Source organism: Bubalus kerabau, chromosome 10 (genome assembly GCF_029407905.1).
Source record: "Bubalus kerabau isolate K-KA32 ecotype Philippines breed swamp buffalo chromosome 10, PCC_UOA_SB_1v2, whole genome shotgun sequence".
NCBI lineage: Eukaryota > Metazoa > Chordata > Mammalia > Artiodactyla > Bovidae > Bubalus > Bubalus kerabau.
Window position 1 is genome coordinate 48,119,176 of NC_073633.1, and position 18,342 is coordinate 48,137,517.

General features: G+C 39.3%; 1 protein-coding gene across 2 annotated transcripts in view; it reads right to left on the bottom strand.

Moving 5' to 3' along the window:
- The window catches only part of L2HGDH (L-2-hydroxyglutarate dehydrogenase), a 53,666-nt gene that overhangs the window by 31,171 nt on the left and 4,153 nt on the right, over positions 1-18,342 (bottom strand). For both annotated transcript variants that reach the window (XM_055537583.1, XM_055537582.1), the window contains exons 2-4: positions 16,908-17,023; positions 15,745-15,896; positions 4,912-5,043 (exon numbers count right to left, since the gene is read on the bottom strand). In XM_055537583.1, the coding sequence (XP_055393558.1) occupies positions 4,912-5,043; positions 15,745-15,896; positions 16,908-17,023 (400 nt within the window). The remainder of the gene's footprint in view (positions 1-4,911; positions 5,044-15,744; positions 15,897-16,907; positions 17,024-18,342) is intronic.

The following is an 18,342-nucleotide window of genomic DNA, read 5'->3' on the forward strand; positions in this document are numbered from 1 at the left end:
AAGTGATTAGCTAATAAAGATACAGCCTTCATGAATGGGATTACTGGCTTTATAAAAGAGACTCCAGAGAGCTCCCTCACCCTTTAAGTATTTTGAGAACACAGCTGGAAGATGGTCTATGAACCAAGAAGTGGGTCCTCACCAGACATCAAATCTTTCAGAGCCTTGATCTCAGACTTCTAGCCTCTAGAACTATGAGAAATAAATACCTGACACTTATAAGCTAACTGGTCCACATTCCAGATGGCACTAGTGGTAAAGAATCCGCCTGCCAACATAAGAGACACAGAGAAGACAGCTGAATCCCTGGGTCGGGAAATCCCTGGAGTAGGAAGTGGCAACCCACTCCAGAGTTCTTGCCTGGAAAACTCCATGAACAGAGGAGGCTGGTGGGCTACAGTCTACAGGGTTGCAAAGAGTCAGACACGACTGAGCACACACTTTGTTGCAGCAGCCCCAACTGACTAAAACGAGCCTTTATATGAGTTACTCACAACCCTAGTTTGAAGATATCCTACAATCTCTCAACAATGTTTTGAAATAGCCTATTTTATTCTACAGAGGAATTGACATGGCTTAAAGGAAATAAACACAATAAAATAATGAGTTACAAGCAAAGTATTAGGAAAAAGGGAAAATGTAAACCAGGAGAAAAAGAACATAAAAAAGTTATCAGATGTCATGAAAAGTACCCAAGTATCTCAAAAAAATCCATTTTAATTCACCAGAATTACTGCTCACATAAAGCACAAAATAACCATCACTTCTTGACGATTAACATATCTTGGATGCTTTACATGTATTATTGTATTTAATTCTCAGAACAAGTCCATTTTACAAACAAGGAGTCTGAGGTTTAGAAAAATTTTAACTTAAGGTAAACAGCTGTTAAATAGGCAGATATGAGATTTAAATTTATGTCTGTCTGACTTCTCAGCCACCACAAACTGCTGCTCATCTTATGTCAGATCCCATTTTATGGGGGGGGGAAAAAGAGAAAATGCAGTGAGATAAAGAATAGTATGTCAAAACTTCCTTAAGTCTAGAAATTACTGACCTATGATATACAGTAGTAGTAATGTTAGTTGCTCAGTCGTGTCCCACTCTTTCAGACCCCAAGGATTTTAGCCTGCCAGGCTCCTCTGTCCATGGAATTCTCCAGGCAAAAGTACTGGAGTGGGTTTCCATTTCCTTCTCTAGGGGATCTTCCTGACCCAGGGATCAAATCCGGGTCTCCTGTATCGCATGCAGATTCTTCACCATCTGAGCCACCAGGGAAGCCTGGCAGAAAGGAATCAGGTTTTCTAAAAACAGGGGACAAGAGAGGATGAGATGGTTGACTGGCATCACCGACTCAATGGACATGAGTTTGAGGAAGCTCCGGGAGTTGGTGATGGACAGAGAAGCCTGGCATGCTGCAGTCCATGGGGTCGCAGAGTTGGACACAACTGAGCGATTGAACTGAACTGATTCTAAAAATAACTATAAATAGGTAGTATTGGTGGTGTCATAGTGAGTAAAGCTGCTTCCAAAAATAAATATATAAATGGTTCTGACCTCCCACTTCAAGGCTCCCCTCTCTCCCACAACCAGTTTCATCCTGTGTACCAGAGTTTGATTAACTTTTCTTTAATTAACACAGTTTGCATGTCATTTTCCTGCCAAAATCCTTCAGTGGCTCCCTACTGTTTAAATCAGGAGCTGGTAATTTTTTCTGTAAAGGGCCAGATAGTAAATATTTTTGTCCATGTGAAGCTTAAGGTTCCAACTACTCGAGTTGGTTGTTTGGCACAAAAAGCAGCCACAGACAACACATAAATGAGTAAGTATGGTTGTATGCCAATAAAAATTTATTTGTGTGGCACTGAAATTTTGTTTCATATAATTTTCACTGTCATAAAATATTATTCTTTTAATTTTTCTCAACCATTTAAAACAGTTTAATAGGTCATTAACAACTGGTTGTGGGCTTGGCCCACACTGGCCACAGTTTGCCAATCCTGGCTTAAGACCCATGTAGCATTTGCTCAAAGCCGGAAGAAAATAGACAAAATCAGATATTCAATGAATGAGTCTTCTTATTAAAAAAATCAGTCATTCATTCATCATCTCAGAGAAATAAGAACCATATGGGGAGAGGAAAATGGAGAAGATCTGCTCCCACAAGGAAAACACTCTTACTATTCTGAGTCCGAAGGGAGAGAGAGGTGAAGTATGCTAGAGTCAAAGATGCTATGACCTTCTCTGCAAGGAAGAACTCATTCAACACTATCTGGATTTCTAGGTACTACCAATCTCTTGGGAACTTTATATTACTTAAGAAAATCAAATATTTTGATCCAACCTTAACTGCACAACTAAAGATAAGAAAAATTAATTCTATATTGTCTTTGTGTAAAAGGATTTGAAGCAGCTTGTAAAAACAAAGAAAAATACATACAAAACAATATATACTAGCATTAAATTTTAAACCAGACAAGTATATGGATTGGAAGTTATTATTTGCAGACAATATGACTGTATATAGAAAATACAGAAGAAGAATTAGGACTTCCATAGCAGACCAGTGGTTAAGAATCCATGCTTTCACCGCAGGGGGTACAGGTTCTATCCCTGGTTGGGGAACTAAGATCCTATCTGCCGTGCAAAATGGCCAAAAAAAAAAAAAGAATTCATAGACAAACTGTTAGAATCAATAAGTGAATTAAACAACCAAAATGAAGCGGGTAATGTTCTGTTTGTTGATCTGGATGCTGATCACATTTCACAAAAATTCATCAAGTTGATGATTTTGGATGTACTGATATGCTAGGATTCAATAACAAGTTCCAAAAAATAAGAGCATACAGAAGACAAAGATGAAAAGACAAGATGAAACAAAGAGTGAAATTAGTGCATAAAAATAAAAATGTATGCTTAAGGCTTTAGCTACTTGGCAAGAGCAGGGCACAAATTGTCCTGCTTGGGATCAAGGCAAACAGGAGAATGCAATCAGTTACAGCGTCCATAGACAGAAACTGCTCAGGAAGAAAAAATTATACTTAAAACTGGGGTCTGAGAGAAATTTCTCCTGAGTGTTCTCAAAAAGATGCTATTCAACAGTGAACCTATCTTCTTACAGTAGAGGCCTTAGTGAGTGATACAGCGATTTTCTCCATAGGCTGATGCCAAAAGACCAACACACAACTCAAGGAGAGTAATCTGGGGTCAAGGAGTAGGTGGGGAGAGAAAAACGCTACAGTATAGGGGTACCACAATCTGGTGGTCTGGAGAGAGGTAGAAGGATGAATGATCATCTAGGTTCTCTTCTTCAAACAGTGTTTCTCTAAAGCAAGCTTTTGATAAGCATCGCCTGACAGTGAGTTCAAGGTCATACTCACTAAGATAGGTACCCAGAGTCCAAATATTGTATAATGTCATTAAAACACTGGGTACAGATCTAGAAAGCAAACCTATGGTTACCAGGGGGTAAGCGGGGGTGGATAAATCAGGATTGATATATATACACTACTGTATATATTAAAATATATATAAATAAACAAAATAGATACATGGTAGTGGTTAGTTGCTTCAGTCATGTTCAACTCTTTTGCAACCCCATGGACAGTGGCCCACCAGTCTCCTCTCTCCACAGGATTTTCCCAACCAGAATACTGGAGTGTGTTGCCATGCCCTCCTCCAGGGGATCTTCCTGACCCAGGGATTGAACCCATGTCTCCTGCACTGCAGGAGGATTCTTTCCTGCTGAGTCACTGGGGAAGCCCATAGGTCCTTATTAGTTACCTATTTTTACATATTGCATATATATATATATACATACACACATACACTATTATTGTGTATATATTATACATGCACAATTTGGGCTATATACATATATGTACTTTTATCTATTTTATTGTATATATATACACACACATATTTGGGGAAGATCCCCTGCAGAAGGAAATGGCCACCCACTCCAGTATACTTGCTGGGAAAATTCCATGGACAGAGGAGCCTGGCGGGCTACAGTCCATGGGGCTGCAAAAGAGTCAGACATGACTTAGTGACTAAACAACAACAATAAGGACCTACTGTATAGCACAGGGAATTCCACTCAATACTCTGTAGTGGCCTATACAGGAAAAGAATCTAAAAAAGAGTGGATATGTGTATATGTATAACTAATTCACTTTGATGTACACCTGAAACTAACACAACATTGTAAATCAACTATATTCCAAAAAAAAAAAACCCTGAGGAATGGAAAACAGGAGATACAGCAATTCACTGTAACAGCCAGTGGCGTGGGAATTGGACAGTAGCCTCTAAAAGGCTATCAAGGAAAGCTGATAAACAGAGTAACTATTGTATATATATAGTCGAGTCTCCATCACAAATAAAGAAGATCTGGTTTTCCCCATAGAATGCTTTAAGCCAGATACTCTATAACCCACCGTTCACACCCTCCTGAAGCAGACCAGATACTGCAGCCACCATCCTCAAAAATTTTCAGTGGTTACCCATGTCTACTGGGTACACTTCAAAGTATTAGCATGAATATCAGGCCCTTCGTGTGGGCTAGTTCTGCCTTTCCAATCTCATCTGTTATTTCCCACTACACACCCTAGGACCCAACCACACCTCACCACTCAGTGCTTTCCCAACATGTCACAGGGCCTCAGACCTCTCTTGCCTTTGCCTGTGCTCTTTGGACCTGGTAGTTTCTCACAGGGAAGAAGAAATCAGCATCCAGAGTTTGTGGCAGTGCCCTCTAGTGTCTGTCACCTCAATGCTCCTGTGACAAGATTGTCTGTTTCTATGATTCCTGCTTCCTATAGGCTCACCCCCAGCCTTCATGTCACAGGGACTGAGCCCCAGCTGAAAATATCCCTGTGAGCATGTGTGTGGGGTTAGCGAATCACTTACCCTACAATATGGCTCCTTCTTTTTTATGTCCTCCTGCTGGATCAGCCTCAGGCCCTGGACACCATTCTGCAGACCTCTCTCATACAGGGCCTGAAGTCTGGGAATTTCTTCTTGTTCAACAGCCACTATAAGCTTAAAAAGAAAAAAACATAAAGAATATGAATAAAGTTAAACATATCATCAGTTATGAAAGATAAAGGTCAATAGAAAATCATAAATTTTTGTATGATTCAAACTGGGTTGAGTTTTAAAAACTGCTTTTGCTTCACATATCTACTCCTCCCTTTCTCCAAGACTTCACTCTTCCTCCACCAAAAATATTTGTCTTTAGACTGCATTAAAGCAAAGGTGAGGCGTGGCCTCCATTCTCACACCTGCCGTCACAGTTGCTATGTGTGTCTTGGCCATAGTATCCCCATCGTTGTTTCAATCCCAGAGGGGAATGAAGCACAGCTTGTTTTGTCTTTAAATTAAAAAAACAAAAACCAGAATATCAGAGAGATAGGAAGTATTCAGTATAGTGGGATATCACTAACAGAAAACTATTTTCTGGAATAAAGTACATTTCAAAGTATTTACTGATACATTCTGTCATAGAGGAGAAAAACAGAAAATTCAACAACCTTACTCAAGATTCTTTTTCTATTAATATTTATTTCTGGACAAAGTATCTGTTTGAGGTAGTTACTTTCTTACTTAACAGTTACCAGCAAAGGAAAACACAGATGATATTCACAAGTACATTAGAATTCAAAAATCACTATTTCATTGCAAGGAGTCAATCACAGTCCATGAAGTAATACTTTTAATCAAAGTGTAAAGGTTATTTAAATCAACAAATACTTAACCTTAAAAACAGATGTGGAATCAGACGGCACTATCAAGAAAGTAAAAAGATAATGCACTGAACAAGAGAAAATACTTGTAAATCATATCACTGATAAGGATCTAATATGCAGAATATATCAAGAACCCTTTACAAACTCTGTACAGACTTCCATATACAAATTAAGTAAGTTACAGGGATGTAATGTACAGCATGGTGACTATAGTTAGTAATTGTGTATTTATAGTTAGCAATTGTGTATAGTTAGTAATTGCATATTTGAAAGTTGCTCAGAAAGTAGATCTTAAAAGCCCTCATTATGGACTTCCCTGGTGATCCAGTGGTTAAGAATCCACCTGCCAATGCAGAGGACAAGGGTTCAATCTCTGCTCCAGAAAAATTCCACATGCCGCGGGGCAACTAAGCCCAAACACCACAACTACTGAAGCTAGGGCACTCGAGAGCCCGTGCCTCGCATCAGGAAAAACCACCGCACCACGCATGTGCACCACCACCAGAGAGCAGCCCGTTCTCTGCAACTAGAGAAAGCCTGCGCGTCGCAACAAAGAACCAGCCAAAAATAAAGAAATAAATACAATATTTTTTAAGGGATCATATAATATTTTTTTAAAAGTCCATCATCACAAGGAAAAAAATTCTTACATGTTAAATCATACTTCAATTTGAAGAAATAAAAGGACATCAAACTTGATTTAAAACAAAGATGTTGGAGATGGGCAAAGACTGAAATAAGCAACTAAACCAGGAAAACTGTGAAATCAGGTTATTAAGTCACACTGACATTGCCATGGCCTGGAAGCAGCAATCTGTAAATTAATCCCTGGAGCTGAGCTGAGTCATTGTTAAAAGCAACGACATGATTTGATGTGAAGAGGGAATATGAGGTAGTATTCAAGCCTCCAGAAAGAAGCAGGTGTTAGAGAGCTCAAAATCATCCTATGGGCAGGAATGGGGCCTGCTATATTTCTCAGAGGTGTTCAGTGGATGATGGCTGGTTCCTTTGGCTTAAAGGATTGGATGTTTAGTAGGTCTTGTATTCATGCAGTGAATCTCACTTGATCTTGATATATAATTCTTTTTATATGTTGCAACATTCAGTTTACTAGTATTTTGTAACAAACAAACCCTCATAATGCAACCATAAAAACTGTAAATATACTTCTACATTTTGTTTTTTTTTGCTTAATAGTATGTCAAGACCATTTTCCCACATCATTAAAAAATTCTTCATAGCATTTTTAAGGGCAACAATTAATTTTTATTCTTTTTTTTTTTGAATTTTTATTCTTAAAAATTACATGGAGAGGAGTTATAAGGAAATACTGTGAACAACTATAAGCCAATAAATTAGGTAATTTATATGAAATGGGAAAACTTGTAGAAAGACACAAACTTTTGAAACTGACTCAAGAAGACAAAGAATACATGAATAGACTTATAACAACTAAAGAAACAGAATTAATAACTTAACAGCTCAGACCTCATGAATGCTACCAAGTATTTAAAGAAGAATTAGTACCAATTCTTCACAAAATCTCCCAAAACACAGAAACAGGAACACTTCCTAATTCAACAAGATCAGTTAACAGTCAAACAAGACCAAGACATCAAAAGATAACAAAAACTGCATATCAACATCCCTTATGGATACTGATATAAAAATTCTGAACAAAATACTAGTAAACTGAATGTGGCAACATATAAAAATAATTATATATCAAGATCAAGTGAGATTCATTGCATGAATCCAAGACCTCTAAACATCCAAAAGTCAATGAATGTAATAAATTCATATTAATAGAATAAAGGACAAAAACCACATGACTGCCTCAACAAAAGTGGGAAAGGCATTTGAGAAAATCCAACACGTTTTCATGATTGTGCTGTGCTAAGTCGCTTCACTTGTGTCTGACTCTGTGCGACCCCATGGACTGCATGCAGCCCACCAGGCCCCTCCATCCATGGGATTCTCCAGGCAAGAACACTGCAGTGGACTGCCATGCCCTTCTCCATTTCATGATTAAAAACACTCAACACAATACAGGTAGAAAGGAATTTCCTCGGTCTGGTAAAGGACATCTTAAAAAAAAACCCACAGCTGTTATTATACTTAATACTGAAAGATTGAATGCTTTCTCTCTAAAATCAGGAACACAAGGATATCTACTTTGACTACTTCTATTCAACACTACATTAGAGATTCTACGCAGGTAAAGCCAGGCTTTGCATGCATGTGAAGTCACTTCCGTCATGTCTGACTCTGTGACCCCATGGACTTTAGACTGCCAGGCTCCTCTGTCCATAGGATTCTCCAGGCAAAAATACTGCAGTGGATTTCCATGCCCTCCTCGAGGGGATCTTCCCGACCCAGAGATCAAACCCACGTCTCCTGGGTCTCTCGCATTTGCAGGTAGGTTGTTTACCACTAGCACCGCCTTTAGCAGTACGTGAACCGTGAACTTCCAGATGTACAAGCTGGATTTAGAAAAGGCAAAGGAACCAGAGACCAAACTGCCAGCATTCATTGGGTCACAGAGAAAGCAAAGGAATTCCAGAAAAACATCTGCTTCACTCACTACACTAAAGCCTTTGACTGTTGGGATCACAATAAACTGTGGAAAATCTTAAAGAGATGGGAAAACCAGACCACCTTTCCTGTCTCCTAAGAAACCTGTATGCAGGTGAAGAAGAAACAGTTAGAAGTGGACATGGAGCTATGGACTAGTTCCAAGTTGGGAAAAGAGTACATCAAGGTTGTATACTGTCATTCTGTTTATTTAAGTTCTATGCAGAGTACATTATGCAAAATGCCAGTTTGGGTGAATCACAAGTTGGAATCAAGATTGCCAAGACTAAAAAAAAGATTGCCGAGAGAAATATCTACAACCTCAGAACCTCAGATATACAGAAGATAAATGGCAGAAATTGAAGAGGAAGGAAAGAGCCTCTTGATGAAGGTCAAAGAGGAGATTGGAAAAGAGGGCTTAAAACTCAACATTTAAAAAACTAAGATCATGGCATCCAGTCCCATCACTTCATAGGAAATAGAAACAGAAACAGTGGAAACATTGACAGATTTTACTTTCTTTTTTTTTTTTTTTTCAGATTTTACTTTCTTGGGCTCCAAAATCACTGCAGATGGTGACTGAAGTCATGAAATTAAAAGACACTTGCTCCTTGGAAGGAAAACTGTGATAAACCTAGACAACATATTAAAAAGCAGAGACATTACTTTGCCGACAAAGATCCATATAGTCAAGGCTGTGGTTTTTCCAGTAGATATGTATGGATGTGAGAGGTGGGCCATAAAGAAGGCTGAGCACAAAGAATTGATGCTTTTATATTGTGGTGCTGGAGAAGACTCTTGAGAGTCCCCTGGACTACAAGGAGATCAAACTAGTCAGTCCTAAAGGAAATCAACCCTGAATATTCATTGGAAGGACTGATGCTGAAACTCTAATACTTTGGCCACCTGATGCAGAGAGTCAACACAATGGAAAAGACCCTGATGCTGGGAAAGATGCAAGGTAGGAGAAGTGGGCAACAGAGGATGAGATGGTTAGATAGCATCACTGACTCAGTGGGCATGAAACTGAGCAAACTCTGGGAGATAGTGAAGGACAGGAAAGTCTGGTGTACTGATGTCTGTGGGGTCACAAAGAATCAGACATGACTTAGCGACTGAACACTTCAACACTCTATTCCTGTATTGCCCAATATGCTACTGGAGATCAGTGGAGAAATAACTCCAGAAAAAATGAAGAGGGTACCATGTAGGGCCACCCAAGATGGACTGATCCTGGTGTGCACAAGGTTTTGTTTGTGCCCTCCAAGTGTCTGATTCCCCAGTCTTGATCACATGGACCACAAACCGTTTAACTCAATGAAACTATGAGCCATTCCATGTAGGGCCACCCAGACAGATAGATATTGGTGGAGAGTTCTGACAAAACACAGTCCACTGGAGAAAGGAATCGCAAACCACTTCAGTATTCTTGCCTTGAGAACCCCATGAACAGTATGAAAAGCCAAAAAGATAGGACACTGAAAGATGAACTCCCCAGGTCGGTAGGTACCCAATATGCTATTGGAGATCAGTGGAGAAGTAACTCCAGAAAGAATGAAGAGATTGAGCCAAAGCAAAAACAACACCCAGTTGTGGATGTGACTGGTGATGGAAGTGAAGTCTGATGTTGTAAAGAGCAATATTGCATAGGAACCTGGAATGTTAGGTCCATGAATCAAGGCAAATTGGAAGTGGTCAAACAGGAGATGGCAAGAGTGAACATCAACATTTTAGGAATCAGTGAACTATAATGGACTGGAATGGGTGAATTTAACTCAGATGACCATTCTATCTACTACTGAATCCCTTAGAAGAAATGGAGTAGCCATAATAGTAAACAAAAGAGTGTGAAAGGCAGTACTTGGATGCAATCTCAAGAACAACAGAATGATCTCTGTTCATTTCCAAGGCAAACCATTCAATATCACAGCAATCCAAGTCTATGCCCTGACCAGTAATGCTGAAGAAGCTGAAGTTGAACGGTTTTATGAAGACCTACAAGACCTTCTAAAACTAACACCCAAAAAAGATGTCCTTTTCATTACAGGGGACTGGAATGCAAAAGTAGGAAGTCAAGAGATACCTGGAATAACAGGCAAATTTGGCCTTGGAGTACAAAACGAAGCAGGGCAAAGGCTAACACACTTTTGTCAAGAGAATGCACTGGTCATAGCAAACACCCTCTTCCAACAACACAAGAGAAGATTCTACACATGGACATCACCGGATGGTCAATACCAAAATCAGCTTGATTATATACTTTGCATCCAAAGATGGAAAAGCTTTATGCAGTCAGCAAAAACAAGACTGGGAGCTGACTGTGGCTCAGATCTTATTGATCTTATCAATACTCCTTATTGCCAAATTCAGACTTAAATTTTAAAAAAATAGGGAAAATCACTAGACCATTCAGGTATGACCTAAATCAAATCCCTTACAATTATACAGTGGAAGTGACAAATAGATTCAAGGAATTAGATCTGCTAGACAGAGTGCCTGAAGAAGTATGGACGGAGGTTCATGACACTGTACAGGAGGCAGTGATCAAGACAATCCCCAAGAAAAAGAAATGCAAAAAGGCAAAATGGTTGTCTGAGGAGGCCTTACAAATAGCTTAGAGAAGAAGAGAAGTTAAAGGCAAAGGAGAAAAGGAAAGATATACCCATTTGAATGCAGAGTTCCAAAGAACAGCAAGGAGAAATATGAAAGCCTTCCTCAGGGACCAATGCAAAGAATAGAGGAAAACAATAGAATGGGAAGGACTAGAGATCTCATCAAGAAAATAAGAGCTACCAAGGGAACATTTCATGCAAAGATGGGCGCAATAAATGACAGAAATGGTATGGACCTAACAGAAGCAAAAGATATTAAGAAGTGGCAAGAATACACAGAAGAACTATACAAAAAAGATCTTCATGACCTAGATAACCACGATGGTGTGATCACTCACCTAGAGCCAGACATCCTGGAATACAAAGTCAAGTGGGCCTTAGGAAGCATCACTACGAACAAAGCTAGTGGAGGTGACGGAATTCCAGTTGAGCTATTTCAAATTCTAAAAGACAATGCTGTGAAAGTGCTGCACTCAATATGCCAGCAAATGTGGATAATTTAGCAGTGGCCACAGGACTGGAAAAGGTCAATTTTCATTCCAATCTCAGAGAAAGGCAGTGCCAAAGAATGTTCAAACTACCACACAACTGTGCTATCTCACATGCTAGTAAAGTAATGCTCAAAATTCTCCAAGCCAGGCTTCAACAGTACTTGAACCGTGAACTTCCAGATGTTCAAGATGGAAAATGCAGAGGAACCAGAGATCAATTGCAAACATCCGTTGGATCACTGAAAAGGCAAGAGACTTCCAGAAAAACATTTACTTCTGCTTTATTGACTACCCCAAAGCCTTTGACTGTGTGGATCACAACAAACTGTGGAAAATTCTTAAAGAGATAGGAATACAAGACCACTGACCTGCCTCCTAAGAAATCTATACACAGATCAAGAAGCAACAGTTAGAACTGGACATGGAACAACAGACTGGTTCCAAACAGGAAAAGAGTACGTCAAGGCTGTATATTGTCACTCTGCTTATTTAACTTATATGCAGAGTACATCATGTGAAATGCCAGACTGGATGAAGAATAAGTTGGAATCAAGATTGCTGGAAGAAATATCAATAACTTCAGATATACAGATGACACCACCCTTATGGCAGAAAGTGAAGAGGAACTAAAGAGCCTCTTGATGAAAGTGAAAGAGGAGAGTGAAAAAGTTGGCTTAAAAGTCAACATTCCAAAAACTAAGATCATGGCATCTGGTCCCATCATTTCATGGGAAATAGATGGAGAAAGAGTGGAAACAGTGACAGACTTTATTTTGGGGGGCTCCAAAATCACTGCAGATGGTGACTACAGCCATGAAATTAAAAGATGCTTGCACCTTGGAAGAAAAGCTATGACCAACCTAAACAGCATATTAAAAAGCAGAGACATTACTTTGTCAACAAAGGTCCATCTAGTCAAGGCTATGGTTTTTCCAGTAGTCATGTATAGATGTGAAAGTTGGACTATAAAGAAAGCTGAGAGCCAAAGAATTGATGCTTTTGAAATGTGATGTTGGAAAAAACCCTTGAGAGTCTCTTGGTCTGCAAGGAGATCCAACCAGTCCATCCTAAAGGAAATCAGTCCTAAATATTCATTGCAAGGACTGATGCTGAAGCTGAAACTCCAATACTTTGGCCACCTGATTCGAAGAACTGACTCACTGGAAAAGACCGTGATGCTGGGAAAGATTGAAGACTGGAAGAGAATGAGACAACAGAGGATGAGATGGTTGGATGGCATCACCGACTCGATGGACACGAGTTTGAGTAAGCTTTGGGAGTTGGTGATGGACAGGGAAGCCTGGTGTGCTGCAGTCCATGGGGTTGCAAAGAGTTGGACACAACTGAGTGACTGAACTGAACTGAACTGAACCCAGGTAAATTAGGCGAGAAAAAAAGTAACCAGTTGAAAAAAGCAAAACTATCTTATTTGTAGATGACATGATCCTGCATGTTAAAAGTCCTAAGGAATACACACACGACACACACACACACAAAAACTATTAGACTAAGAAATGAGTTCAACAAAGTTGAAGAATAAAGATCAATATGTAAAAATCAATCCTATTCTATACATTAGCAGTGAATAAATGCAACTGAAATTAAGAAAATAATTTTCCTCACAAAAGCATCAGAAAGAATAAAATATCAAGTAATAACATTAACAAAAGAAATGCAATAACTGTACAATGAAAAATAAAAAATATTGTTGAAAGAAATTAAAGAAAATTAACATAAATGGGAAGACATCCCAATTTCATGTTTTGCAATATTTAATATTGCTAAGATGGCAGCACTCCCCAAATTGATCTATAGATTGAGTATAATCTCTATCAAAAATACCAGCTGCCCTTTTGGAGATACTGACAAACAGTATTGGCATAAGGACACACACACATCAGTGGAATAGAATTGAGAATCCTAAATACACCTTCTTACATTTATGCTCAACTGATTTTTGATGCAGGTGCCAAAACAATATATTGTAGAAAGAACACTTTTTTCAACAAATGGCAACTGGATATCCACATGCAAAAGAATGAAGTTGGACCCCCTCCTTACATCATATACCACAATTAATTAAAAAATGAACCTACACTGGTAGAACACATGTAGAGGGTGGGGTGGGAGCTTTACTTCTGGTGGCAGGGTCTGGGAAGGGGCAGTAGGCCGGCTGCAAAGGTAGTAAGAAGCACCTGAAGCAGACCAAGGAGCTGGATGATGATGGGGCATTCAGGCAGAAACAAAAAAAGCAGCACAAGGGGAGTTCCCTGGTGGTCCAGTGGTTAAGAATCTGCCTTGCAAAGCAGGGGACAGGGGTTCGATTCCTGGTGGGGGAACCAGGATCCCGCATGCCGCGGGGCAACTAAGTCCATGTACGGCAACTACAGAAGTGTCCACCCCGCCATGAAAGCCAGAGCACTGCAACAAAGATACGGCATGGCCAAAAAGCGAGGGAGAAGCAAAAGAAACTTGAGAGGCTAAAAGCAAAGGCTGCAGGGAAGGCCCTCCTGGAGAAAGCTGGAATTAAGAAATCTGTCAAAAAGTAAGCTGGGGGGACTTCTCTGGTGGTCCAGTGGTTAAGAATCCACCTTCCAGTGCACGGGATGTGGGTTTGATCCCTGGTCAGGGAAGCGGAACTAAGATCCCACATGCTACAGGGCAACTAAGCCTGTGAGCTGAGGAAGACCCAGTGCAGCCAAGGAAAAAAAAACAAAACACCACTTTTAGGGACTTCCCTGGTGGTCTAGTGGCTAATACTCTGCTCTCCCAATGCAGGGGGCCTGAGTTCGATCCCTGGTGGGGGAACTAGATCCCACATGCTGCAACTAAGGCTTGGTGCAGTCAAAAAATAAAAATACATATTAAAAAAAAAAAAAGGAAGCTGTTCTTTGTGCTGGAGGCAATGGTAATCCTTAATTCCATTCCCGATTCCCTGCCATGTCTATTGCCACCTATAGTTAGAATGAAGTACTGTCTTGAAGCCTGTTACACATTTAAAAACAAACTTTTGTTAAGGTTTAAAAAAATGAAATCATACAGCGGCTCATCTTCTCTTTAGTTCTTCTCATTTAGCCATTTCTACCGTAGCTGTGAGGTCAGAGTAAACCCAGCCTAGAATCCTGCCAAAGTCTGTTCTTCAGTCTTTGTTCTAGCTCCAATTCTGTACCACTCAGAATTAAATCAACTCATCTCGGGGAGGAAAAGGGACTAAAGATCTAAACATCAGAATTAAGGCTTTGATATTAGAAGAAAACAGGAGCAAATTTTCATGATCTAAGGTTTGGCATATTTCTTAGATATGACACTAAAGGTACAAGCAACAAAAGAAAAAAAAAGATAAACTACACTTCATCAAAATCAAGTGTCTCTGCTTCAAAGGATACCATCAAGAAAGTAAAAAGAAAATCTACAGAATGGGAGAAAATATTCAGCAATATTTTAAATATCATCATTACTATTATTTTATTTTTAAAATAAAAATATTTTAATACTTTGGTAGTATTTTAGTAAATAACATATAACTGATAAGGGGCTATATTCAGAATATATAAATAACACAATTCAACAATAAAAAGACAAATAACTCAATTTTAAAATGGGCACAAGATCTGAATAGGTATCTCTCCAAAGAAGATAAATGAATGGCCAGTAAGTACATGAAAGATGCTTAACATTATTAATTACTAAGCTTAATTATAAAAAAAAAACACAGTGATATAGCACTTCACATCCTCCACGATGGCTAAAATAAAGCAGACAATAACTGGTGTTCATGAGGATATAAAGACACTGGAATCCTCATTAATTGCTGTTGGGGATATAAAATAGTACAGCACTTTGGAGAACAGTTTGGCACTTCTTCAAAATGTTAAACACATAGTTTTTGTATGACCCAGCAACTCTACTCCTAGGTATATACTTGACAGAAAGGAAAACATAGGTCCACACAAAAACTTGTACATGAATGTCCATAGCAGCATTATTCACAGTAGCCCAAAAGTAGAAACAACCCAAATGTCTATCAACTGACAAATGGATAAACAAAATGTGGTATATCAATCCAATGGAATACAAAGAGGAATGAGGTACTGATTCATGCTGCAAGATGAATGAACTCTGAAAACACTATACTCAGTGAAAGAAGCCAATCACAAAAGACAACATTTTGCATGATCCCATTTATATGAAACATCTAGATTTTGAAAATTACATGGATACAAAGAAAGAAAAGCCAGGTATTTTTTAAATCAACATTTAAGATTACTAAGAAAATACTATTTATAAATAAGTCAAGGGCCTAGTAAAATGCCATACCTTGCCACATTGCTTGTAGGAAATTCCCTTGTGGTTACAGTACTCGTAGATGAGGGCCGCACCTTGCACACATAATTTAGCTTTCAGAGATTCGGGTTTATAATAAATCCCACTATGTATGACACCACTGTTATGTCCGGTCTGATGAACAGCTATGGAACAAGAGAAATACATTTAACAGAAAGTACATACAAGATTCATTCAAAACCCAAGAAGTAGGGGAATACAGTTAGAGTTGACGCTATTAGAAACCACTATTTAAAACTCTGCCTGGGTTTGTTCTTCCAGCTGGAGCACTGGTAGCTTCCCCAGCAGCCAACCACAGTATGTGTGTCAGGTCCCTCCAGCCCATCTCTGACTTCAGCTATGACTTTGGGGTACAAACCCACCCCTCACCACCAGCAACCCACTTCAAGGGCCCAATATGGCTCTCTGCCTTTTGCCCCAGGGTGTTCTCTAATTTAGGGGGGAGAGGGACTCAACATTCCTAGGGACAATCCTCAAACAAAGGGACAGAAGTTGAAGGGCACATGAGCACAATCCTGGGAGACATTAGGCAGTTCCTCAGAGGTCTCGGTGGAATCAAGCTCACAGCTTCAACCTGGATAACACACCTTCCCAAGATTTTCCCTCCTTCCCTGTTTACTCTCCCCACCCACTGACTCCTGCTTCCTTGGATAACCTCACAAATAAATCACCTTTTTTTTTTTTTTAAGTCACTCAGTCATGTCTGACTCTGCAACCCCATGGATTAATACAGTCCCTGGAATTCTCCAGGCCAGAATACTGGAGTGGGTATCCTTTCCCTTCTCCAGGGGATCTTCCCAACCCAGGGATTGAACCCAGGTCTCCCGCACTGCAGGCAGATTCTTTACCAGCTGAATCACAAGGGAAGCCCATATCCAATATCCAGTATCCAAGTTCTAGTCCCAGGCTCTGCTTTTTGAAGAATCCAGACTGGGACACTAGCATTGACATTTAGATTGAAAGACGCAGAACTGACAACATGAGCAGGTGTTCAGGTTATTGTTGTTCAGTTGCTCAGTCATGTCCTACTCTTGGCAACCCCATGGACTGCATGCAGTACATCAGGCTTCCCTGTCCTTCACCATCTCCCAGAGTTTGCTCAAAGGTGTTAGGGTTAAGCAACATAACATACATACCTAAATCTTTCTCCTTCTCCAGAACACCAATGGAAAGAGCTGGATGTCGCAGGATGAGTGCTCTGGCAGAGGCAAGCCCCACAATTCCGCCACCAATAATGACTATATCAAATGAGCTTTAAAAGAAAGCCATCTTTAAAGTAACACATGTTTACAATAGATTTTATCAAACTTCGCATTTTCATCACCAATAAACAATTAAACTATTCATTGTAATCATTAAAATCAAATGTTTACTGGGCTTTGTGATATTTGGCTTTAAAAGTTAATCAGCTATAGCCAGCAGGCAGAATGGCTAGTTGCCCAAGCTGCTCTAAGTCTCCATTACACTCTGCATAAGCTGGCTCCATCAGTGGTTACTCGGTTAAGTATCACACTCTCCCCTACTAACTGTCAAAAATTCAAGTGCAGTATTCTTTTGTGCTTTTTTGTTTGTTTCTGGGTTTTTGCAGGTGGGGGTGCTGGCCACATTGCACAGCATGTGGGATCTTAGTTCCCCAACGAGGGACCTAACCCACATACCCTGCATTGGAAGCATGGAGTCTTAACCACTGCACCACCAGGAAGTCCCTCAAGGGCAGTATTTTTGAGGACAGGTTAACATTAAGTCTTTAACACCTTAGTATGCAAAAAGTCATAATTATTTTATTCTGCTTAGAAGTAAACAGTGAGAAAATCAAACCTTAAGGAAATAAGTCATCCAGAAATGGGCTCAGAACCAATTTTAGTCACGATAACTCTGATTACACAACCATTTAAAAAATTAGAAAGGGTATGTATAGTCTAACTCCACAGTGCAAAGCTTAAAAAATTACCATTAGCATTGATCTCATGGTCAACAAATCTAGGTTTTATAGGAACATGGCCAGTTTCACTTTTTCACCCCACTTTTTTTTTTCACTCCCTCTTGCATTATATTATTTCAATCTAAATTCTAAACATCATCTGTAAATATCCAATATGTTATTTATAAAAGAGCTCTTTAAAACACACACACAATGCTATTATTCTAACCAAAAAATTCAGTTTTTAAATATCTGCAAATATCCACAATTAAACTTTAAGAAGAAAACACAGGAGAAAATCTTTGGTATCTAGGGCTACTTGAAGAGTTCACATCAAAAGCATGACCCATAAAAGAAAAAACTGATAAACTGGACTTCATCAAAATTAAAAGTTTTTGCTCTGCAAAAGACTCTGTTAAGGGGATAAGAAGATGAACAAATTGGGAGAAAACACTTGCAAACCATATATATGACAAAGGACTCAATTCTTGAAATAAACAAGTAATTTAGAGAATGGGCAAATGATATGAACAAACATTTCATCAAAGAAGATAGAATAAACATGGCAAATAAGTACATGAAAATATACCTTTAGTCATTAAGGAAATGCAAACTAAAACTACAATGAGATATCACTACACCCCTATCAG